The following is a 22117-nucleotide window of genomic DNA, read 5'->3' as shown; positions in this document are numbered from 1 at the left end:
GTCCTGTCCTCCGTAATATTGGGGTTCAAGCCTCTGAAATGTCCAACATCTTGACATTCAAGCGATCGCTTGTGAGAGCCACGTTTATGAGATTTGACACCCAGTTCAATATCGACGTTCCCTGCTCCTGGTCCACATCTTGTGGGTGTGCCTCATGCACTGCTTTAAGGCCGCATTAGTATCATAATTAGCTTTTTAATCTGTACATAATGACATTTGATAATTTTTGTACATAATCAATTCTCTGTATAACTTTTACCGAATTGTATATTTCATGTCTACTGATTTTTGATGTCTTATGTCTAATGTTTATTGTTTGACTTGGTTCCGTATTGTTTTGTATTATCATTTCAGGTTTGGGAGGACAACTTGTAAAGGCGTTGATACACCTGTTTTGTCCTCCCTTCCACTTGTTTTTTGCATGTGGTGAATTCAAATAAAGAAATAAAGAAATAAAGAAATATCGAGAATTACGAGCACATAAAGGCTTTGATTGATTGATTGAGTGATTTGATCGCTACACACAGACGACCCACACCATAGCCACTCCACCAAGTCCAAACCGAAAACATACCCGGCTTCCGGTACTCAATGTAAAATTTTTGTTTCTGAAAATATTGGCATTTTACAAGACACATTTGTCTAGCCGAATCGTCGGAAATCTTCAGTATTAGTAGTACTAGTACATTATATTCTCGCTTGGTATCGTTTTTAGCATTCAATTTTGGTGAATTCAGTGAAATTCAGTTCTTTCGAATCGGTATATGAATCGGCCACTATGCTCGGTCTAGTCACGGATCGGCGGCTGAATCACAGGCTACCAATCGGCGGCCATGTAAAGGTCAGCCAGTAGGGTCCTAAAAACTGTCTTCAACTTGTCACTTCAGATGGAAAGTTGTCATCATTTCTCGCCACCTATGTGTACATTCCTCAGCCCAAATGCAAAATTATGTTCTATGAGGAATCCGTGAAAAGTATGTGCTCAGTATGAACTGAAACTGGTATCTTTGGAAGGTAATGAGTGACTTATAAGCTAGGAGAAAAAGTGGGTCACAGGTGAAGCCGGTCTGCACGTCCGAGAGGTCAGATGCAGACGATTTTTGCCGGTACCCGGCTAACTCGGGTCGGGATGACTTCTGACAACGCCGTCCGCCGCATCAGGCTGCTTGCTGGGCTCATCAACACGGGGACGACGTCGGTAAACTCACGCTTTCTGTGCAGCGGTGAGTAAATTATGATGAGAAACACCGGCCGGTACCCTTGGCTAGCCCCCCCTCCCCCTTCAAAGTTTCATGTCACAACTTCGTACAACCATGGAGGTAGAAATTCTACCTCCATGGTACCAACAACAAAATATATTAGTTACTAAGTTAGCTATATAGGTAACATGGTTTATTAATAGTTGTGATATTGGTTGTTTTTGTTGCTATTACACTGATTTTAATAGTCTTTTGTGTTGATTAAGGTTAATTTTAGACTAACAGTTTTTTTCCAAGTGAACGTTTTGCATACATGTGTGCCAAGGAAAGATGCGGTACCGCCGTACCGGTATGGTCTACATGCTGAAATATAAAGTTCCTGTATTATATCATATTTGTTTCCTTTCCCCCAGATGCAAGAGTGAGTATCGGAGATGTCAGTATTCCTCTCAGACAACCCAGGAACCCTGAGTTGGTCCCTGTCAAATATGGTAAGTCTAGAACAACGGCTATCTCCATGGTCCTACTTTACCTTAAGTTTTTACTTTTTACTTTTGCTAGGTTTCTCTAAGGAGCTTTAAACAAACCCAAACAAGTCTGAAGCTCCTTGATTTCTCTCACATTTTATTATCTCTTACTGTCAGGGGCTATTTGTGCCTCCAGAAAGTTCTAGGGGCCTGGCCATTGCTAGCCGTGGACGACTCTGGTACCCTTTTTGCATGATAATGCCAGGACAGAGTCGTGGTGCGATGCATAGGCCAAAACCAACCTTTGCCGTGCCGGGCCTCATACAACGGGCCGGCCCCGGATTTTTGGTTTCCCTGGCTTCCCGACGCACTCACCTGCCGGGCCGGGGGGATAAGACCCTAAACAAACGCAGCATTTAACCACAAATCATCGGCGATCGGCGCCATTTTGAATTCAGGAATCGGCCCGCAAAACAGGTCGGACCCTGAGTTTACGACAGATTACGTCATGATACCTGCAGCTTGAACGTTGGAGAGTTGAAAATAACGACGTAATCTGTCGTAAACTCAGGGTCCGACCTGTTTTGCGGGCCGATTCCTGAATTAAAAATGGCGCAGATCGCCGATGATTTGTATGGAGTTACGTGCTCCGAGGCCGTGTTGTGGTTAAATGCTGCGTTTGTTTAGGGTCTTATCCCCCCCGGCCCGGCAGGTGAGTGCGTCGGGAAGCCAGGGACACCAAAAATCCGGGGCCGGCCCGTTGCCCAGCACTGCAAAGGTTGGTTTTGGCCTATGCATCGCACCACGACTCTGTCCCGGCATTTTCATGCAAAAAAGGTACCAGAGTCGTCCACGGCTAGGCCATTGCAAGAGAACTAGTACTATATTTTACTAACCAATATAGAAATGACCTGCAAATCCAGTTGTTCACATATTCTAGTGTAGTATCCTAAGGAATGTTTTTACATTGTATTTCATGATTTTGAATTCCCTGCAGCAAATGGTGCCTTACCACAATCAACAATGAGGCATTTGAGATGGATCATGCAAAAGGTATTAAAAGGCAGCTTTAATTTTCTATGACATATTATTTAAGTTTGCTACATTTTGCCACAACATTTGATACTAGTATGTCTATCTTTGATGTATTACTCCTTCTGCTCTTATCACATCTTTCTCATCACATTTTTCTATCCCAGGATGCCCTTGGGCAAGATGTGTTTCTGATTGGTCCCCCAGGCCCACTGAGAAGGGCATTGGCCATGCAGTATTTGGTAGGAAATATTCAGTAATCGTACGTACATATAGTGTGAATTACTATATAGTATCATACTAGTATATAGTAGTATAAACTTGATAGAGACATACATTGTACTATAACTACATACTAAGTATGATACATACATACTGTACAATACACACATTTACATATGATACAAGTATTGTATGTTTTAACAGTCATGCCCAAATTGAATTCAAACCCAAAACGAAAGTATAACTATAATGCTAGTTCGTACATACATACATACATCAACAAAATTGACGAGTGCTATTTTGGTTGGCCTGTTTGAATGATTGTCACGTTCAATTCCATGTATTTTTTTTTTTTTAGGAAATCACAAAGAGAGAGGTGGAGTACCTGGCACTGTCCAGAGACAGTACAGAAACTGACCTGAAACAGAGGAGAGAAATTCGCTCAGGGAGTGCCTTCTATATTGACCAGGTATGGTAGTTATGAATGGTCACCAGGCTAATATATACATGTAGTTGTTAAGTTGTGTCAATGAAAGTTAGACATCCAGGTAATAAGATACACAGGAAAACAGTTACTCAAGCAACTGGCCAGATTTTTGAAACTGTGAGACATTTCAAGTACAATCCATCACTTTTTGACAGTGTTCTGTTGTTTAAATTGTTATTGATAATCCACTAATCCACTGCCTTCAAAGAAGAAGTCAAACCCCATAATAGCTAGCGTAGTAGTAGAAGTTTTTCCAGACAGTTGTTTCCTGTCTTCTATTACTGTATTGCAATGAGTAGTATACTTGATTGTAAAAGCAATTAGCCTTCGGGCATGATTTTGCAAATGAAGTTATTAATATGTACCTTACCTTAGACCTTAGGTCCTCCTGTGCCTACAGGCACATTGGGCAGCAAGTTTCCATCTGGTCCGAGTAGCTGCTGCCTCCTCAGCCTCTTCCCAGGCAATGTTGGCCCTCTTGAGGTCCTCCTGAAAGGTTCTTCGCCAGGTGTTCTTTGGCCGACCTCTCTTCCTTCTGCCCCCTGGTGGCACCCAGGTCATGGCAGTCTTTGAGTGGCGCTGGCTTGGTAGGCGTAGGATGTGGCCTGCCAGTTGCATCCTCTTGCCTGTTATAATGTCCCCCAAGGGTTGGGTCTTTGCCCTTCTGAGAATCTCCTTGTTATTAATATGTACAGTGGCACCTTTTTTTTATCACAGAATGCCTACATCAATTTTCTGCAAAAAAATCCAAGAACGAAGAAATTAAAATTGGTGTGGTCTTACTTATTTGTTTTCAAATCAATATATTCCAGACGCTTGACCACATATCCTTGACTGGATTTGTTCTGCCTTTCTTGCAGTGTGCAGTTCGGGCTGCAACCGAGGGTCGAGTCCTAGTTCTTGAAGGGATTGAGAAAGCGGAGAGGAACGTCCTGCCTGTCTTAAACAACCTGCTGGAGAACAGAGAAATGCAGCTTGACGACGGACGGTTTCTGGTCGCAGCTGACCGATACGACAAGCTCTTACAGGTAGCACGTCAGCAGAACGTAATGCGCCTGCGAGAAACCCTGATTTTTCACAATTTTCCTTGGATGTTTTGTCAACGTTGCATTTTTGATCAGAATTTTGCCTGTTGCAGACGATATTATTTCCAATATAACGTTTGGAAACTACAGACAGGATGTTAACCTTGTATATGTGAATATGACCTTATATGAGACTTTCTGCCAAAGTGCTATGCAAAATACAATATGAGTTTTGCGCAGGTGCAGTATGTTCTAGCTCTGCTGACAAAGTCTTACATGTCAGGAATAAACTTAACCTTCTCACGACTGAGTTAGCCTCTAGAGACCAAATGTGTGATGGTTAAAGGGTTAAGTGGCAGGATGAAGGTTAATGGCAGTCCTTGAACATGTCAACATGGTAGATTTAAGGAAAAAAGGTTGGATGGTATGGAAAATGCTTTGATAAAAGATATGGTTATGTTCCTGCAATTATTATAGATGAAATATCCTTGGTACAGGGTTATACAGGATTTTACTGGATTAGGCAAGAATGTCAGAATACATCCTTTATGTTCTAGGATCATACAAAAGAGGAGTTAGATGCCTGGAAGCTGGTGAGAGTGGATGAACGTTTTCGCGTGATCGCCTTGGGTCTTCCCGTTCCACGCTACAAGGGTAACCCTCTAGATCCGCCACTACGCTCGCGTTTCCAAGCCAGGGACGTGAACCCCATTCCATTCAAGGTACCATACTTATACTTTTGTACTAACCATTTACATGTATTCAGTGTGTACCTACTAGTAAGCAAATTTTGTGTCAAGTAAAATTTGTTGAGTGAATGACTGAAGTAACTGGCTACCAAATCTCTGTTGAACATGGTTATACAGTAGGGAGAAGATTAGAAAATGCTCTTGATAGTCCCTTTATCTTTTAGTTGATCAAAGATTTGTTGATCTCTCCACATGTAGGACCACTTGGAGCTTCTGACAGAGGCAGCACCAAACATATCTTCAGACAAGTATGATTTCCCTCTTTCTTTATCGTTTAAAATTACTTTTAGCTTTGAAATGAGTAGTTGTGCCTTTTTATACTCTAAGACATAATAAATGAATAATATAAACAAAAACGAATCGTCAAATGATTTTGTGCGATTTGAATGTATAAGATAGATCTGTGTGTGAATTTCTCTGGCAGTTGAGTTTTTTTAATGAGTTTTTGGGCATTTTTATCTTGCTTTCTTAGTTGTACCAGTATACATATATTTTATAATAGTGGCATGTTGAATACTGCCCTGCCAGTTTCATAGAGTCTGTTTGGAGATTTGCCTATTACATGTACATACAGTATGCTGTATTGGATTTTTGCTGATAATAGTGGATCACAGAAAAAAAAATGTAATTTTTTCTGTCCACAGAACATCCCTGATGTTGTCCTTTGCCACAACCATGATATCCCAGGAGTCCTCGTCCCTGGGGCTGCCTGACTTCCCTACAGACAACCTCATCAGTGCTGCTAAAATTCTGGTACTGTGAATTTATGATGATTACAATTGTTACTGTCAGCTTATAGGATCTGATTTATAGTTTTTTTCTGCTCATCATCTGCCATTTGCGACATCAAATTATGTTGTACAACTTACTGGGCAGGTGGCGTGCAATAGACACATATTTTTAAGACTAATCAATGTGAAAAACTGTAGTATTTTGGGATAGATGTTTGTTTTTTCTTCCATCCCCCCAGAGTGCCCTACCAGAAGCCCCAGCTCAGAGATTGTTACACAGACTGTATCCATATGATGTCATTCTGGGAAAAGAAGGGAGAACAGCAGTGGAGGATACCTTAAAGGTACTGATCATCACAACACTACATGACTTGTATGTCTGTGATCTACATGTAGTGTTTTACAATGTGTCTTGAAAAGCTGACAGTTGATGGCATGAAATTGCAAGTGGCTAGGCTAGTGAACAGTAGATCAAGAAGTCACAGGTTTGATCCCTAGCATTCCTGTTGTTGCTTTCATTTTATAGTCTTTTTACTGAATAATGTTTTTGTTACAGAAATTTGAACTGTTTGACAAAGATGTTGAAAGAGTCTCGCAAAAAGTACTTGGGGTCAACAGACTACCAGACGAGTCTCGGGCAGAAGTACAGATGGAAATCAATGGAAACAAGTATCAGCTTCAGGTGAGTATAGTACAACAGTAGAAAAACCATCATCAGACTTGCTGTCCAATCATGTTTTAGAATTGTAATCTAATTATAATTGTGACATACCTTTAAGTTAGACTTGGTGTTCCTTTGGCTCTTTTCTGAAGTGTATAAACATAATGTTTTGATCATATGATATGTTGTAACCACTATGAAAAAGTGCAAGTAAGGTAAACCACTATTGTCTAAATGCAATTTGAGATGCAATTATTTTCGTATTCTAGAAAAAGTTGTAGTGAAGATTTATTTGCTTACACTTACAGCTTTGGAATAAATACAACAAGATTACACTGCACATTCTGTATAATATATTTATGATGAATTATAGTTACAAAAAGTTAATTTTTTGTTGTTATTAAATAATAACTATTTTTTGGTTTACGATTTCTCATCTAGGTTCCTGCAGGAAGTGGTCCAGATGTTGGTTTGAGTGCCTCAGACTTTGTAAACACTCCCTACCACCAAAACCTGCTTGCCGACATGGTCCAGTCACACTTTGTCAAAGACTTCTGTGTCATAGGTGCTAAGGTATGTAAATGTCACAGTCAGTTTTCTACAATCATTCTCCAGTTTGCAGAAAGTCAAATATCAGGTTTTGACGTTGATCACTGTTGAAAATCAATTTTTCACGATCATTTAAGTTTACCTTTTGGACGTCTATAATGAACTCAAGATGGACAGTAAAGTTTTTTGGATACTTGGATGAAAAAGATTACAGGTCAACTTGTAATAATAGCTGTATTGTAAATTGTAAACAAAACAAGGTAACCTCAAATTTTTGTATTCTGTAAAAGATTAAGATAAATGTCATATACAAATAACTGTCATGTACTTTCAAAAACATTTTTTTCATCAAACGCCCTATTTTTCAGGGATGTGGAAAGAGTGTTGTTGTGAGAAGATTTGCAGATATGCTGGGTTATGAAGTGGAACCTATAATGCTCTACCAGGTACTGTACATGTATGCAATTATATATGGCCTTCCTAGGAAGTTTCTTGTAATGGTCATTGCCATGAAGCTATTTAGTCATTCCTGTTCTCAACATGATGTTCTATTACTTTGAAACATCGCAATTGGTCAGTTTGGTTCATGGTCAAAGAAATGCATGCTTTGCGAGCTTAATCCTCTAAACCATCTGTACAAATTGATATAAATAACATTACATGCATTGGTCAAACACATTTCAAAGAAATAAAGTATTCTGTTATCACTGAATGTAATTTTTTCTGCAAACTGATCTGTTTCATGTTTTTGTTCAGGACATGACAGCGCGTGACTTGTTACAACAGAGAATAACCCTCCCTAACGGTGACACAGCCTGGAGACCCTCCCCACTGGTCACAGCAGCCCTGGAGGGGGGAATAGCACTACTGGACGGGATCCATAGGGTCAACCCTGGCACTCTGGCTATCTTACAGAGGTATATGATCCATATAGTAGACCTATATGTAGCACAGTAACTATATTTTGTTGTGCAATACACAAGATACATGTACATGATTGTACATGTATGTTGTTCAAAAGTTTGTTTTTGTAAAAACGTGTGCAACTAACATGTAACAAAGAAGGATTACTGCACAATGTATTTGTTATTCATCTAAAATATATGTAATTAAATAAACATAACTCATACCAATCTCTCCCATTACTGTATTAGATTAGTCCAATTTTGATTAAGACCAGGCGTACAAAATTTAATACAAAATGATTACAAGCCCTTGATATCTTCCTATTTAGGCTTGTCCACGACCGTGAGTTGACTCTTCATGACGGCACCAGACTTCTCAGACAAGACAGATATGAAGCAGTGAAGACAGAACACCAGATAACTGATGAAGAAATGGCAACAAGGTATGGAATGTATAACTTGACAACATGGGAACCTTTCATCATATGAAATGACTGTTTGTATTTGTGTATATCATACAAAGAAAAAAAAGCCATGACTTGATACTCACAGGCATTAATTATTGTATCATAGGTAAATTAATTGCTTTCTTTAGAATGAGTTCCAGTGTCTTTTGATGAAAAATGTTCTGATTGTTTTTTTTTTCAGAATGATTTTCCCCATCCATCCGTCCTTCCGTATCGTTGGCTTGGCGGAACCTCCAGTGGTGGGCAGCAGTACACAGCAGTGGCTGAGCGCTGAGCTCCTGACCATGTTCATGTACCATCACATGAGACCACTGTCCATGGCGGAGGAGATGGCAGTGGTACAGGGCATGGTAGGTTGTGGTGGTACCAGTACTGTCGTGGTACATACATGACTTTGTACATGTAATTCTAAGAGCTTTTGACAGTTTTCTTGTACCATCACATGAGACCACTGTCCATGGCTGAGGAGATGGCAGTGGTACTGGGCATGGAAGGTTGTAGTGGTACCAGTACTATCAAAGTATCATGGTACATACGTGACTGTGCACATGTTATATTTAAAACTGTAAGAGCTCTTGACCATTTCTTGTACCATCACATGAGACCACTGTGCATGTCTGAGCAGATTGCAGTGGTGCAGGGCATGGTAGGCTGTGGTGGTACCAGTACTATAATGGTACCAGTACTATGGTGCATACACATGTATTTGTGTACTGGGTGGCCCTGATTACTGTTACAGTAATGAGTCTGGGACCACTGTCTATGGCCACTATAGGTTTCTTTATGTTTCCCTCAATAGAAGAATTATCATTTGCCACAATGCTCAGATGGTCTGTTTATAGAGGTAGTAAATGTTTGAATCAGTAATTTGAAGTGTAAGGGCATCACTTTGAGTTTGAATTTTTTGTTTGTTTCTTTCATTTTTAGGTCTCAAATGCACCCAAGGCTGCAGTTGAACCACTTCTCTCACTGACTCATGACCTCAGGGATTCTGGCGACCACACAGTATGTTCATTTTCATTAAAGTATTGAAGGAACAGTTTATAGTGCATAAAAGGATTAACGGTCATTCAGTAATTCCTTGGGGAATATGTGATATTATGTAGTTTTAAGCAATTTAATATGAATGTTGTAGTGATGTAAAAAATGTACATGTCAGAATCATTTTTATGGTAACCATTAGCAACTGACTTAAGAGAACAATGCTATGACAGGATAACAATGCACAGGTAGCCTGGGTGCCAGCCATGTTACATTACGGTAGTTTAATCTGCTGCCACTGATCTCTAACATGGCTGACACCCAAACTAATTCAGCATATTGTCCATTTGAATATTACCCTTAAACATGCAACAGGTACATTTTTCTGTGAACATTTTTCGCACAATGTAACATTTGTCCCACAGGTCTTGTCTCTGTCCTCGTCTCTCTCCACACGACAACTCCTGCGGATGTCCAGACGGGCGGCACAGTTCCCACAGGAGAATCTGAACGAAGCCGTCAACAAGGCCTGTCTCTCAAGGTAGGGAGTACGGTAACAGTTAATGTACAGTCTTTTATTTTTGTGGGGAAAGGAGGAAGAGGGGGAAAGGTGGTTTTCGTGGTGATTGAAGTATGCAGTGTTGAAAGAATTCTGTTTTTCTGTCAGTTGAAATTGTAAACATACATTCATGCTGTGTCATGAGTATGTGGTAGGAAGTCACTGCAAAAACTGCTAAATTAAAACCACTGCAGATATTTAAACATTTACAGTACTTGCAATTGGTTCACTGGCAACACTGGATTGGCAGGGACTTTTAAAATTTTTTTTTGTGTGTGCGTAGGTACTGCAATAATTTTTGTCAAAACTTCGAAATAAAGATTTTTTTCCTCACAGATTTCTGCCAAAGCTAGCCCGATCAGCACTGGATAAGACTTTATCTGATGCTGGAATTGAAGCCAGTTCCTCCCAAGAAAAGGACATTGAGAAGATGCTGTCATGTAAGTCTTTAAGTAGCCCATTCATCTCTAGAGAGTGGTGAATTAAGACAGCTTTGTTGAAGAGCTAAAGGAAGAGAGAGTTCAAATTTTTCTATGATTGTGTTATTAATTATTATATTCAGTATCTTGATATGATTAACTTATTTGAATTAGAAGGTACATGTAAAAATAATGTTTTATTGGAGGCATACAGTTGTATGTTTTCGATTATCAACATCTAGCAAAAGGGGCAAATCTTTAAAAGTAAATTACAAAATATAAGTTGAATTATGTAAAATTGACCGTATGAGAGTTGCACAATTTTGGCAACATCTAAGGGGTGGAGACCTTTTATACAGGAGTAGGATCAGCTGCTGTTATACATTGCTGCTGACTCTTTGTGTCTCTCACAGGTGAAGTAAAGGATGGGCAGGTGAGGATAGGTACCACCACAGCACAGGTGTACAACCCTGAGAACAGAATGAAGGTTCCTGATGTACTCTTCTATGACAACGCACAGGTAAGACTCAGTACATTTTCTTTTGTACACCCGACATACATGTACAAAATCTACCTAAATTGTAGCACATGCTCTGTAGTTTACTGTCTTGTCCAATGTGAGAATTTCAGTAGAATGCAGTAAAGTCACAACTTACGAAACTTTTTTTTTCCCTCAGCACCTTTCCATTATGGAGGACATGCTGAAAGACTTCATGTTGGGGGAACATCTTCTGCTAGTTGGAAATCAGGTAAGGTAAAATTGAAAATGTTTGAACTGCTTACACCATACATGTACAATCTAGATCTCATATTATGTGTAGTGTCACAGCAGAAGTTGTGATATCTTAGCAAATGTTGTAGCTGTAAGTTTATATCTGATTTCATTTGAATTTATGTATGAATGAAAAGTTTGAGGTTGGTATTTTAGAGTATTATTGAGGTACTTTGTTTGTACATGTACTAGTATATTGACAAAAAAGCAGTATTTAATTATAATGTGCATGATTTGCAATTGTTTTTTATATACAGGGTGTGGGGAAGAACAAAATTGTGGATCGATTCTTATACTTACTAAACAGACCAAGAGAGTATCTACAACTCCACAGGTGAGTGTGCATTAGCAGTTCACTTGTTAGTTGCTAGGAGGCGCTAACATTATAATGCTTTGATAAGACAATACTACATTAGTTTGTGCTTATAAACCTGCATTTCTCCCCTGGTCTCTCAGTCACTGACGAAAGCTAGTGGATACTAGCTGAAACGTGTGACCGTTTCCAAAATCATATCATATCTGCTTTTTGGCGTACAATACTACATTGTATGTACTAGACAATGTATTATTTTTATTTGACATTATGTGTCTATAATTGCTTTATCTCATTGCTTGGATCCTCAGAGACACCACAGTCCAGACACTTACCCTGCAACCAAATGTACAAGACGGAGTCATTGTCTATGAAGATTCACCACTGGTATGTGAAAAAGACACAAAATATACTTTAAAACACTGCAATTAATGAAAGAACATAAATATTGCAATAGTTGCAATATTTATGTTCTAAAAGACTTTCATTGCTTTAGTGGTTAGACAATTATTAGATTGACAATGACAATGACGTTTATTGCATATTCATGCCCCAATGGGGCTAAATGCACCACTAAACTTAAGTTACAAATAAGGTAGAGGTAAACTATGCTATGCGCTATCTATATCTAGGCTGTACATGCTTCTTCTCTCTTCTTTAACATTTGTATACAAATTTACAGAGTTTTTCTAATGCATCATGGTTAACTGAAGACAATATTTGAATAAATATATAATCTTTTGTTTGATGTGGCCATTAGATTAATGATCATGATCATAATGATTAATATGTTTGCTGGCTAAAAGCTTGATATGAATGTTATATGTAGGTTCGTGCTGTGAAGCTTGGCCACATCCTGGTGATAGATGAGGCAGACAAGGCCCCGACCAACGTGACATGTATACTCAAAGCACTGGTGGAGAGCGGCGAAATGATTCTTGCAGATGGAAGAAAGATTGTCTCAGGTACAACAGGAAATTAGTTTCACTGTTTGTGTCCAATTATCTGCAACTCCCAGTTCTATAACTACAGATGAGTACAAACTACAAAGACTTAATTGTTGCGACCTAAATTGGCAACTACATGTCAACACAGGAATTTCATTCTATTTATTTGGATAAGAAGAAGTATTATAAAAAGAATTTGCAAGAAAATATTAAGCGACATATTTTCATAGCTCATAATGTTCGTAGGAGTGACATTTTCTGTACCTAATTTGTACTAATTTCAGCCTCCACATATCTGATTTCTGTGGTAAATTACAGCACAGATGATGTCACTTTAATTGTCCCAAATGTAGTCTAGTTTCCTGGTAAAAGCATGAGTCAGTGCCACACATTAGTGCCTACTGTGTGTGAGCTGAGGTCAGATCACTAAAAGCACTAAAAATCCATAATCCCTTCCCAAGACATTTTCCAGGCTCCACATTTGGGATAAGTGTCAAACAAAGCGTCAGCAGAGCATTCCTGTTACCCTGTGGGAGCTACGTTTTTATTTGCCTTCCCCCTAGCTTATCCTAAGGTTGATAGCTGGCCTTTTTGCTTAGAGTTCAAGTGGGTTGGCCCAGGAATTTTATCAGTAGGAAGTTGACTGGCGAAGGAAAAATACTCCAGTATGCATGGAGAGACAATAATGGCGTTGGCTGTAACAGTTCCTGAACTGTGTTGACGATGTTACTATGAGTTGGGGCGGTAACTCAACGGAATGGCCTGCAGGAGGATTCTACGCCACGCCACGAGACGGCGGATGGAACGCCAGTGGCTGGGATCCGCTGTATAACTCCTCTCAGCACGAAAACACGACGGATCGGGAGGCAGTGACCAGGCGGGAGGAGAGCGGAATCATCGCGAATTTTAACATCATCCGCGTGGCGGTCCTGGTCACGGTTTTCTCGCTCCTGGTGGTCCTGAGCCTGCGGGCGATCCTGCGCATCATCTGGGGACAGCTGTACTTTGACCATGACGATCAGGAGAGACCACGGGAGCCCGACCGAGAGTCACACGACACCATCGACCTTCATCACAACTGACAGAGTCCCTGAAGTAATCTTATTGAGTCTGACTAGTTAGATGGAAGCAAATATTTATATCGGTACATGTAATGCGCCCAATACTGACCGATTTTTAGAATATCTGTAATACATGTACATGTTGTGTTTACAGATGTTAGTTGTATATGTAGGTCTCTCTACAATGCAACTTGATTTTCTCTTTAATTCCTCACTCTTTTATTGTGTAATGTATTTTCTTACAAGTTAAACTATTCTATTTGACTGTGTTCTGCCATTTTCCAATGTGTCATAAACAATTGATCAGCAATCTGTTTGTAAAGCCTTATGTCTGTATTAGTCTTGGTGGTTTCCCCTGAAGACTACATAGACTTAATATACATTCGTCAATCATGTATTTCAGACATTATTTACATTCCTGACAGTCACATTTATAAACAATTCTGATAAGAAGTGCATTTTTTATCTGCCACTGCCCTCCAAGAAACTGGGCAGCTGCCAAGTTTCAGACATTTATTGTAGTGTTATTGGAATTAAGCAGAATCTGATGGTGCTTTCTACAAGAACGTTATCAAACATATTAGGTGCCTGTAACTACAGCCTGATCTGTGTAACACATTTTGTAGTTTTATCTGTAAATACAGTGTCTCATTTCCTTGTGTTTCACAGGAAAGTCAGTCCAGGCCCACCCAGGGAAAGCCAACATCATCGCCATGCACCCAGACTTCCGAATGATTGTTCTAGCCAACCGACCCGGGTTTCCCTTCTTGGGCAACGATTTCTTTGGCGCCATGGGTGAGGATATTGTATACAATGATTTAATTATAACATGTAAATTAGAATCATATTTGTAGCATATATATGTCAAAGTAGGTCTGTACATGATCCATTCTCCAAATGGCAGTCAGAAACATGCTTGCCCCCCTTTATTTTAATTACAAGCTAAGGCTATCCCCCTTATTGACATCCTGTAGTACTGTTCCTCTTTTCTTTCTGTCAAAAAATTATTTTATCCCCCGCACTAGCTTTAAATGGAACAAACCTTGTCCTATATGGGCAGTTCAGTCTGATGAGAAATTGAATATTTGCATGAAGTCTTTGTTGTATTGTGCAACATTACATTGTCTAACTTGATGTATTGTATCGTACTGTTAGGCATCTAATGTTTCCCTGCATGTTCGGTCAATTATGGCCGACGTGACCTAGACTCTAAGTCTTTTTCTTATTAAAGAATGATTTTACACCATCAAAGAAGAAAGAAAAATAATGTGGATATTTTTCCAGGTGATATCTTCAGCTGCCATGCAGTGGACAACCCCAGCCCAGACTCAGAGATGTCCATGTTGCGACAGTATGGTCCCGACGTACCAGAACACATCCTGAAGCGCCTGGTCCAGGCATTCGGCGAGCTACGTGACATGGCAGACCAGGGCCTCATATCTTACCCATACTCCACCAGGGAGGTCGTCAACATCGTCAAACATCTAGAGGTAAGAAAATGAAGTTTTGTTGATGGTTTTTCCTGATACCATACTTGGGTATACAAGTTGTACTTTCCACTCACATTTAAAGATTTCTGTCAAATTTCTTGTGTCTTTTAAGTTATTTGTAAAGTTGAACATATTTCTTGATTCCCAAAGAAAAAAAAAAAGAGCTGCAGTAACATCTGAAGTACATGTAGCCTTGTCATGCCTGCGTACATAACTGGAGAGACAGCAGGAGTTCTTGAATGGAATTGTGGCCAATTTGGAGAGTTAGAACTTTGAATTTCTTGAAATGCTCATCACATAATGTCAAAGTTTACAATCAAGGAGGTTAAAACTCTTGTTGGCACAATATACTTCCCATTCTGAATCAGTAAAGAAAATGTATGTTCTCCTAGAAATGTTTCAAAACTTTTAAGTTTTCTACAGAAAGATCATACTCAATGTTTCTTGTTTTCTTTCATCAGGAATTCCCTAATGAAGGCCTGGCCAGTGTGGTTGGAAACGTGTTTGATTTTGACTCCTACAACAAAGAGATGCAGGAAGTGCTTGTGTCCACACTACAGAAACATGGCATCCCCATAGGAGCGCGCCCAGACAGCGTCAACCTTGCTAAAGAGTAAGCACTGATTTTCCTTGTGCAGGTCACATGAAATACTAAGTCTTGTCACGATAGAGCCAGAGTGGCATATTATATCTCTTTGTGAAATATTTTAGAATTGAAAAGCATTATAAAGTGTTAGAATCCTCTCTCATGCAGAGTATGGTGTAACTAAGATCTCCAAAGTGTACCCAATAATTATGAATAGTTGTATGAAGCATCTTAATAAGATTTTGCCTGTGTCAGGCAATCAATATTTATGTGATGTGAGTCATCAGTGTGGTGATGTTGACAATAATAATATTATTGTAACAAAATTCATTTTAGATTTTAAACTTGGTGGAAATAGGACTTTCTCACCTAGATATATAAGCTAAATGCATGATAATTATTGTATGTAATTGTATGGTTGTATTGTGATGGATCATGTTGGATATTTTTTTTTATCATGGGTATGGTAGATGGAACAAGAATTTTAGAAAAATCCTCAGGAAGAAGTGTCCTAGATGATGGGATTGTCCTCATGATAAGCTTGTCATATGCATATAACTTATTGGTTTATTTTATAGCTTGTGGAACTTTGACTTGGTTTCTGAACAAGTGAAATAATGGGAACATTTCAATAAAGAAAAAAAATGCTATTAAAATCTATGATTCAATGCCTGTTTGTGTCTGCTTCTTCTGTAGTATTACCTTTGAAAGTTGTATGAATTATTTCTTTAATCACATGGCTGTATCATGAAAAGATGACCAACCCTGAAGCTCTGGACATATTAGACTGACAGTTATCTTAAACTTTGAAATTGATAGATAGGTAAATGGTATCAAGTAAGTTGTTGTTTTGTCCGCATAAAATCAGATGTTGCAAACCAAGTCAAAGTCATCACAGGGTAATTTTGAGATTAAACAAAAGTACAAATTTCTTAATGCTTTATCATGATGGGGCCTTTTTTTTGTAAAGGAAATGATATACTGTACACAAAGGAGATCCTTAAGTTTGTATAATCTCAGTGAACAAATTACACTTGGAGTTTATGCTAATTTTATTCATACACCAAAAGAAAATCTTTTACAAAATCTTTGAAATATCTGAGCATTGGTTGAAAAAATTGGTACACCCCCCATCTGGGTTTACATTGACACGTGCATGACATCTTGTCATAGATTTGCCCTGCCAGCCCCCAAACTCACCTCCCAATGGAACATCCAAACTGGTGGCAGCAGCAGGAGGAAGTTGTTATGTCCTGTGGAGGAAGAGAGACATCTGAAGATCAGGGTTAGTGTCTAACTTGTCAAGGTACAGTTAGAAAAGATGCAACATGCACAATGCAGTCTTGTAGTACTTTGGTTTTGTTTGTTTTATATACATGTATTATAATATGTATTTTAAGATTAGGTGGACTACTGACAGCATTTTGAGTCTCTTCTGATAAAAGAAATACAAAATGTATATAAAATAAATCTTAATTTTGGGACATTTGTGCTCAATATCATGTCAAAGTAGAGACAAGTATTTTAAAAGAAATTGCTGTAAAAAATCTGATAAAAAAGTACATTCAAGTTACTGGAGATGTTTGCAATATAAAAGAGTGATGTCTCCCCTTTGATTTGAACAAAAATCACTCACACAAGTTTGAAGCACATGTTTCTTTCATTTGGATGTCATTGCCAACTGAGGGAGGAAACACTGCTTTATTTCTTGATTCAGGGCCCTGTGACGATGCCTCTGTACCAGTTCCCAATGGAGAGAATGGAGGACAGATCTACTGAGTTTAGTGAGCTGGTGGCTCATTGGTACCTCCCTATTCATGAGACCAACATCATTGGGGATGTAGCAGTCACCAAAGGTAGGACATGTGTAGTGTGTAGTAGGCAACATAGTTTTTTTTGTAGCCTGATATCATGAGAAGAAGGGAACATCCAATCAGCTCAGGTCATAATGCAGACATGAACAGCCAATCGGTAACAAGGACAGGTCACATGAAGACATAAATAGCCAATCAGTAGCAAGGACAGGTCATATGCAGAGTCAGACAGTAATAGCCAATCAGTACCAAGGACAGGCCATATTCAGACATGAATAGCCAATCAGTACTAAGGACAGATCATGTTATTTTATTTTATTCACATTTATTTTCCGAGGATGAGGCAAAAAGTTATAAAACTTATCTCAGCCCTCTCCTCACACATAAAAGGATACAATAAAACAAAGTAATAATAATAAGAAGAAATAACAAGGGTACATAGTAGGCTGGTGTACAAATCAAAATGAATCAACTAAATCAAACAAAACGTCCTGTCTGCAAAATAAAGTTGAAAACCACATCAAATATGTTACAGTTGTTGACAAACGACAATGAGGGGTTACCCCTGAGAATGGTTGAACATAAAGTGTTGTCGGTGACGTTGTTTGTGTCAAATGGCAGAATGTTAGTTAGCGATGATAACATGTCAATGCGTTCGTCAGTGTACAGTGGGCAGTGTAGGAAGTAGTGTACAGCTGTTTCGTTGAAGTGACCACATTTGCACGCAGGACTGGGCACACATTGATGTTGGAACAGGTGAAAGTTTAACTGGCTGCGGTTGAGTCTGAGTCTGGTAAGGTGGATAGCTGGGTTTCTCGGACCGTGGGAAAAGTGAGGTTGAGTGTGAGGGCTGTGATAAAACGTCTCCAACTCTTTTTTAAAGATGGCAATTGATGCTGATGCCCGTGTAGTTAATGGCAAGTTATTCCAGGAAACAATGGAAGTAGGCAGAAAAGATCTTTTGAATTTCTCAGTTCTAGCAGGAATTAAGACGTAATTCTGATCAGTACGGAGACTGTAGGGGGTGGAGTCACGGGTTTGTAGTGGTACCAATTCCTGTAAGTATTTTGGTGCTAATTCTTTGATAATTTTGTAAAAGTTTACAAGTTTATGCTTTTGACGCCTACATGACATGGTTTCCCAGCCAACCTCAGACAAGATGCTATTACTATTTGTTCCTCTCATTGCGCCAGTACATATCCGAGCTGCATTGAGTTGAACAGATTCAATTAAGTCAGAGTCTTTACCAGTTAATCCGTCCCAAACAACGTCGGCATACTCCAGTAATCATGTTCATGTACAGATCATGTTCAGACATGAATAGCCAATCAGTACCAAGGACAGATCATATGCAGACATGCATAGGCAATAAGGACCAAGTACATGTCACATGCAGACATGAAAAGCCATTCAGCAATAAGGACAGGTCATAATGCAGAGATGAACAGCCAATCAGTACCACGGACAGGTCACATGTAGACATGAATAGCCAATCAGCACCAAGGACAGGTCACATGCAGACATGTACAGCCAATCAGCACCAAGGACAGATCATATACAGAAATGGACATACAGTTTGTTCCTTCACTTTTCAAAACTTCAGGCTAGTAACAGTACACACCGGATTGAAGTGATTCAGACACATAGGATGATTATTTGCTTACTGCAAAACAAGCTTTTTTTTAATCAAATGGTATAATGACCTCTTTGTTTTTCAGGATCCAAGTCTGATATAGTTCACGTGACCACCCTGAACCCCATCTCAGTCTACAGCATGAACACCAATGGGAAGACTATACGGCAGATTGACCTTTATGACGTGTTCCCCGGCCTGAGGTCCTGGCAGCCCAGTGTGAAGGTGGCAGCCCTCGGAGGACCCTTAGAGGGGCAGGTGCTGCTTCATGAGGAAAAGGTATGTCTTAAACTAAACTGGCAACTGAAAGAACATAGATAATAAGAACTTTAAATAGGATATCAGACATTTATATTCTGGGTAATAGCGCTAATTTCATACTGTATAAAATGAATACTACATACCAGGCAGATGTCTTTTAAGAACCATGAGCAGGTTGTTTTTTTTCTAGATCGATCATGAAGTGTAACTTTCTGCAACCAAGTGCAGTAGGGGCATCATCCCTAGATAGTTTTAGTTAACACTTACAGTTAGAGGTTAAAGGTTAGGTGTAACAGGTCAGCCAGTGTAATTTAAGACGCTACATGTATGGCCATGCCATGTGCCTGTGAAGCTGGTGTGCTACACTGAGGGGCGGTTATACCTGCTATACAGATACAGGCTACAAAATTAATTCTGAGCCACAACAGAGCTAACACATGGAAAGAAAAACAGCATTTAGTGAAAAACAGTCACCTGATGTTTGTGTGAATGTTTCAGACCAACGTAGTGTTGCTGATTGACACCATGACAGGAAACCTGAGGAGACTGTTCCTCACTAATGTGGTGGAGAATGCCACAAGGAAAGTCTCCAGCTACTTCAGTGAACAGGTAACTACATATAATGAGTTAAATATACAACATGTATAATATTATCAAACAATAAGAGAGAAAGCTTGATTTTACACCTAGAACCTAATAATGCCCTAAGTCTTACATATAACTATAGTTTTCTCAAGGTTTACATGTGGTGTACTTTGAAATGATTTCTATTGTCTTTTCTACTGATATTGATGTTTTTTTTTAATCTCGATTTTGAAGGAAAAGTACAAGATGTGCTCTGAATTTGCTGATGAGAATTGGGTGGTCTTCTTTCAAGAAAATGGGTAAGAAGTTTGAAATTTCCATGATTGTATCATTTTACATGAAAAATAGCATTTTGTCTATAATTAACATCATTGCACGGAAAGATATATAATGTACAGTGACTGTTTCAACAGGAACAAGTTGGATGTAGTGAATGTACTGGATGGTACAGCCTACTCTGTGTCCGTCCCACTGACCATAGCAGATGTCCATCTGGTGTCGGCTGACCACTGGCTTCTCACCGACGCAGATAAGAACAAGTAGGGCATTCATAGTCTTATAGAGCTGAAGAAATATTCAAAATGTATATTATGTACATGAATTATGACTGTTGAGTCGGTACTAGTATATTAATTATTCTGTATGAACAATGTACAAGACCTTTATTTTGTTATGTCTTATCAATTATGATAATTTGTTTTCACAACTGTTTCACTAAGGCTTTCAAGAGTACTAGTGATTTGTACTTTGATATACAATGGAATTACTTGTAAAACTGTTAAATGATGAAAAAGTATTGTGTGGTTGAAATAGTTCCTTTTGATTTGTTGTTGACAGAATGTTATCACTTTATTCCAGGAAATTCCTCCTTACAAGACCTGAAGAAGGTTCTCCAGTGAGCCAGTTACATGCTATCAATGAAGAGGGGGAAGTTGGTATGCATTTTTTGTCATTTAATAGTAAATGTCTCCAAATGACCTGTCCTTGGTGCTGATTGGCTATTCCTATCTGCATGTGACCTGTCCTTGGTGCTGATTGGCTATTCTTATCTGCATGTGACCTGTCCTTGGTGCTGATTGGCTATTCATGTCTGCATGTGACCTGTCCTTGGTGCTGATTGGCTATTCATGTCTGTATGTGACCTGTCCTTGGTGCTGATTGGCTGTTCATGTCTGCATGTAAATCGTCCTTGGTGCTGATTGGCTATTCATGTCTGCATGTGACCTATCGTTTGTGCTGATTGGCTGTTCATGTTGGTTGGAAAGGTTTTGTAGTCATTAGGTAATGAATTTTTTTATCTCGGCCGCCTGAGCGGCCGAGATATTGTGCTCCAAAATATGTACGTTGAATGGTAAAATATGTACGTTGAATGGTTGGATGGTTGGATGACTGAATAAATCTTGATTTCGACCGTGAAAAAAAAACCCAATGAAACCAATTACTCTGCATGTATACTTTACTTTGTGGTGTCGACCTACCGGATGATAGTGTCGTTATTCTGATACAACGAAGTTGCTAAAAAAGAGGAAATGCTGTTTACCACAAAACCATTGTTTTATATCATAGTATGCATTTAATGTTCTAGAATTTCGCTAATAGCTGCTGTAATTGGACCTATAAATCAATGACATAAATTATGTACATTAACCTTCCATATTTGCTTCAGTCGCAAGATGTCGCTTTTGATTGGTGAATAAATCACTGTGACGCAAGTAAATATTCACTTGAAATGAGAAATTACCGCCCAACGAAACGGACCATTAGATTCCCAGTGCTGTATTACTCTTTTGTTCTTGTGGTCAACTTGTTTTCTTTGCTTGAATCGCGTAAAAGACCAAGGAAAATACAATGAAATCGGCAATCGCCGAGCCGCGCCCCGATCTGCCGCCGCCATCTTGGATTTTTTTGGAAAGCTGCAATTTGGCCCAAACCGCTAGAGGGGGCGAATTAAAATGTTTAATATATTCGGTCTGAAGTTTTAGTAGCTCTAGCAGTAGAGGAGAAGTTTGATAATGCATAGAACGGATAAAATAGAATAAAATTAAATGAAATAAAATAAAACAGAATAAAAATAAAATGAAAATAAATAAATAATAAATAAAAATAGAAAAATAAAATAAAATTAGAAAATTAATTGTAGTGGTTACATATACTTAACGTTATATTGTATTTAGTCAATGATCATTTAGCAAAAAAAAATTA

At 38.9% G+C, this 22117-nt stretch overlaps 2 protein-coding genes across 4 annotated transcripts in view; both read left to right on the top strand.

The window, feature by feature from the left end:
• Positions 1-824: 824 nt before the first annotated feature.
• LOC109477744 (von Willebrand factor A domain-containing protein 8-like) lies at positions 825-6615 on the top strand. Its single transcript, XM_019779090.1, has 11 exons — positions 825-1223; positions 1613-1690; positions 2664-2719; positions 2866-2940; positions 3279-3389; positions 4268-4435; positions 4990-5154; positions 5380-5429; positions 5826-5934; positions 6152-6256; positions 6469-6615. Exons 1-11 carry the CDS (start codon positions 1088-1090, stop codon positions 6613-6615), a joined length of 1200 nt encoding a protein of 399 aa, XP_019634649.1. The 5' UTR covers positions 825-1087.
• Positions 6616-7018: 403 nt separating this feature from the next.
• The window catches only part of LOC109477798 (von Willebrand factor A domain-containing protein 8-like), a 32475-nt gene continuing 17376 nt past the window's right edge, over positions 7019-22117 (top strand). For all 3 annotated transcript variants that reach the window (XM_019779189.1, XM_019779187.1, XM_019779188.1), the window contains exons 1-23: positions 7019-7146; positions 7491-7568; positions 7879-8039; positions 8357-8470; positions 8676-8844; positions 9422-9499; positions 9901-10016; positions 10371-10474; positions 10867-10973; positions 11131-11202; positions 11483-11559; positions 11850-11925; positions 12368-12503; positions 14216-14341; positions 14831-15036; positions 15498-15649; positions 16796-16907; positions 17340-17478; positions 19155-19348; positions 19829-19939; positions 20150-20214; positions 20329-20454; positions 20774-20850. In XM_019779189.1, coding sequence (XP_019634748.1) covers positions 7099-7146; positions 7491-7568; positions 7879-8039; positions 8357-8470; positions 8676-8844; positions 9422-9499; positions 9901-10016; positions 10371-10474; positions 10867-10973; positions 11131-11202; positions 11483-11559; positions 11850-11925; positions 12368-12503; positions 14216-14341; positions 14831-15036; positions 15498-15649; positions 16796-16907; positions 17340-17478; positions 19155-19348; positions 19829-19939; positions 20150-20214; positions 20329-20454; positions 20774-20850 — 2644 coding nt within the window. In that variant the 5' untranslated portion in view covers positions 7019-7098. The remainder of the gene's footprint in view (positions 7147-7490; positions 7569-7878; positions 8040-8356; positions 8471-8675; positions 8845-9421; positions 9500-9900; positions 10017-10370; positions 10475-10866; positions 10974-11130; positions 11203-11482; positions 11560-11849; positions 11926-12367; positions 12504-14215; positions 14342-14830; positions 15037-15497; positions 15650-16795; positions 16908-17339; positions 17479-19154; positions 19349-19828; positions 19940-20149; positions 20215-20328; positions 20455-20773; positions 20851-22117) is intronic.

Source organism: Branchiostoma belcheri, unplaced genomic scaffold (assembly GCF_001625305.1).
Source record: "Branchiostoma belcheri isolate BF01 breed outbred unplaced genomic scaffold, Haploidv18h27 scaffold41, whole genome shotgun sequence".
In the NCBI taxonomy this organism is placed as follows: domain Eukaryota; kingdom Metazoa; phylum Chordata; class Leptocardii; order Amphioxiformes; family Branchiostomatidae; genus Branchiostoma; species Branchiostoma belcheri.
The sequence above is the reverse complement of the archived record's forward strand: the minus strand, read 5'-3'. Positions and strand labels throughout refer to the sequence as shown.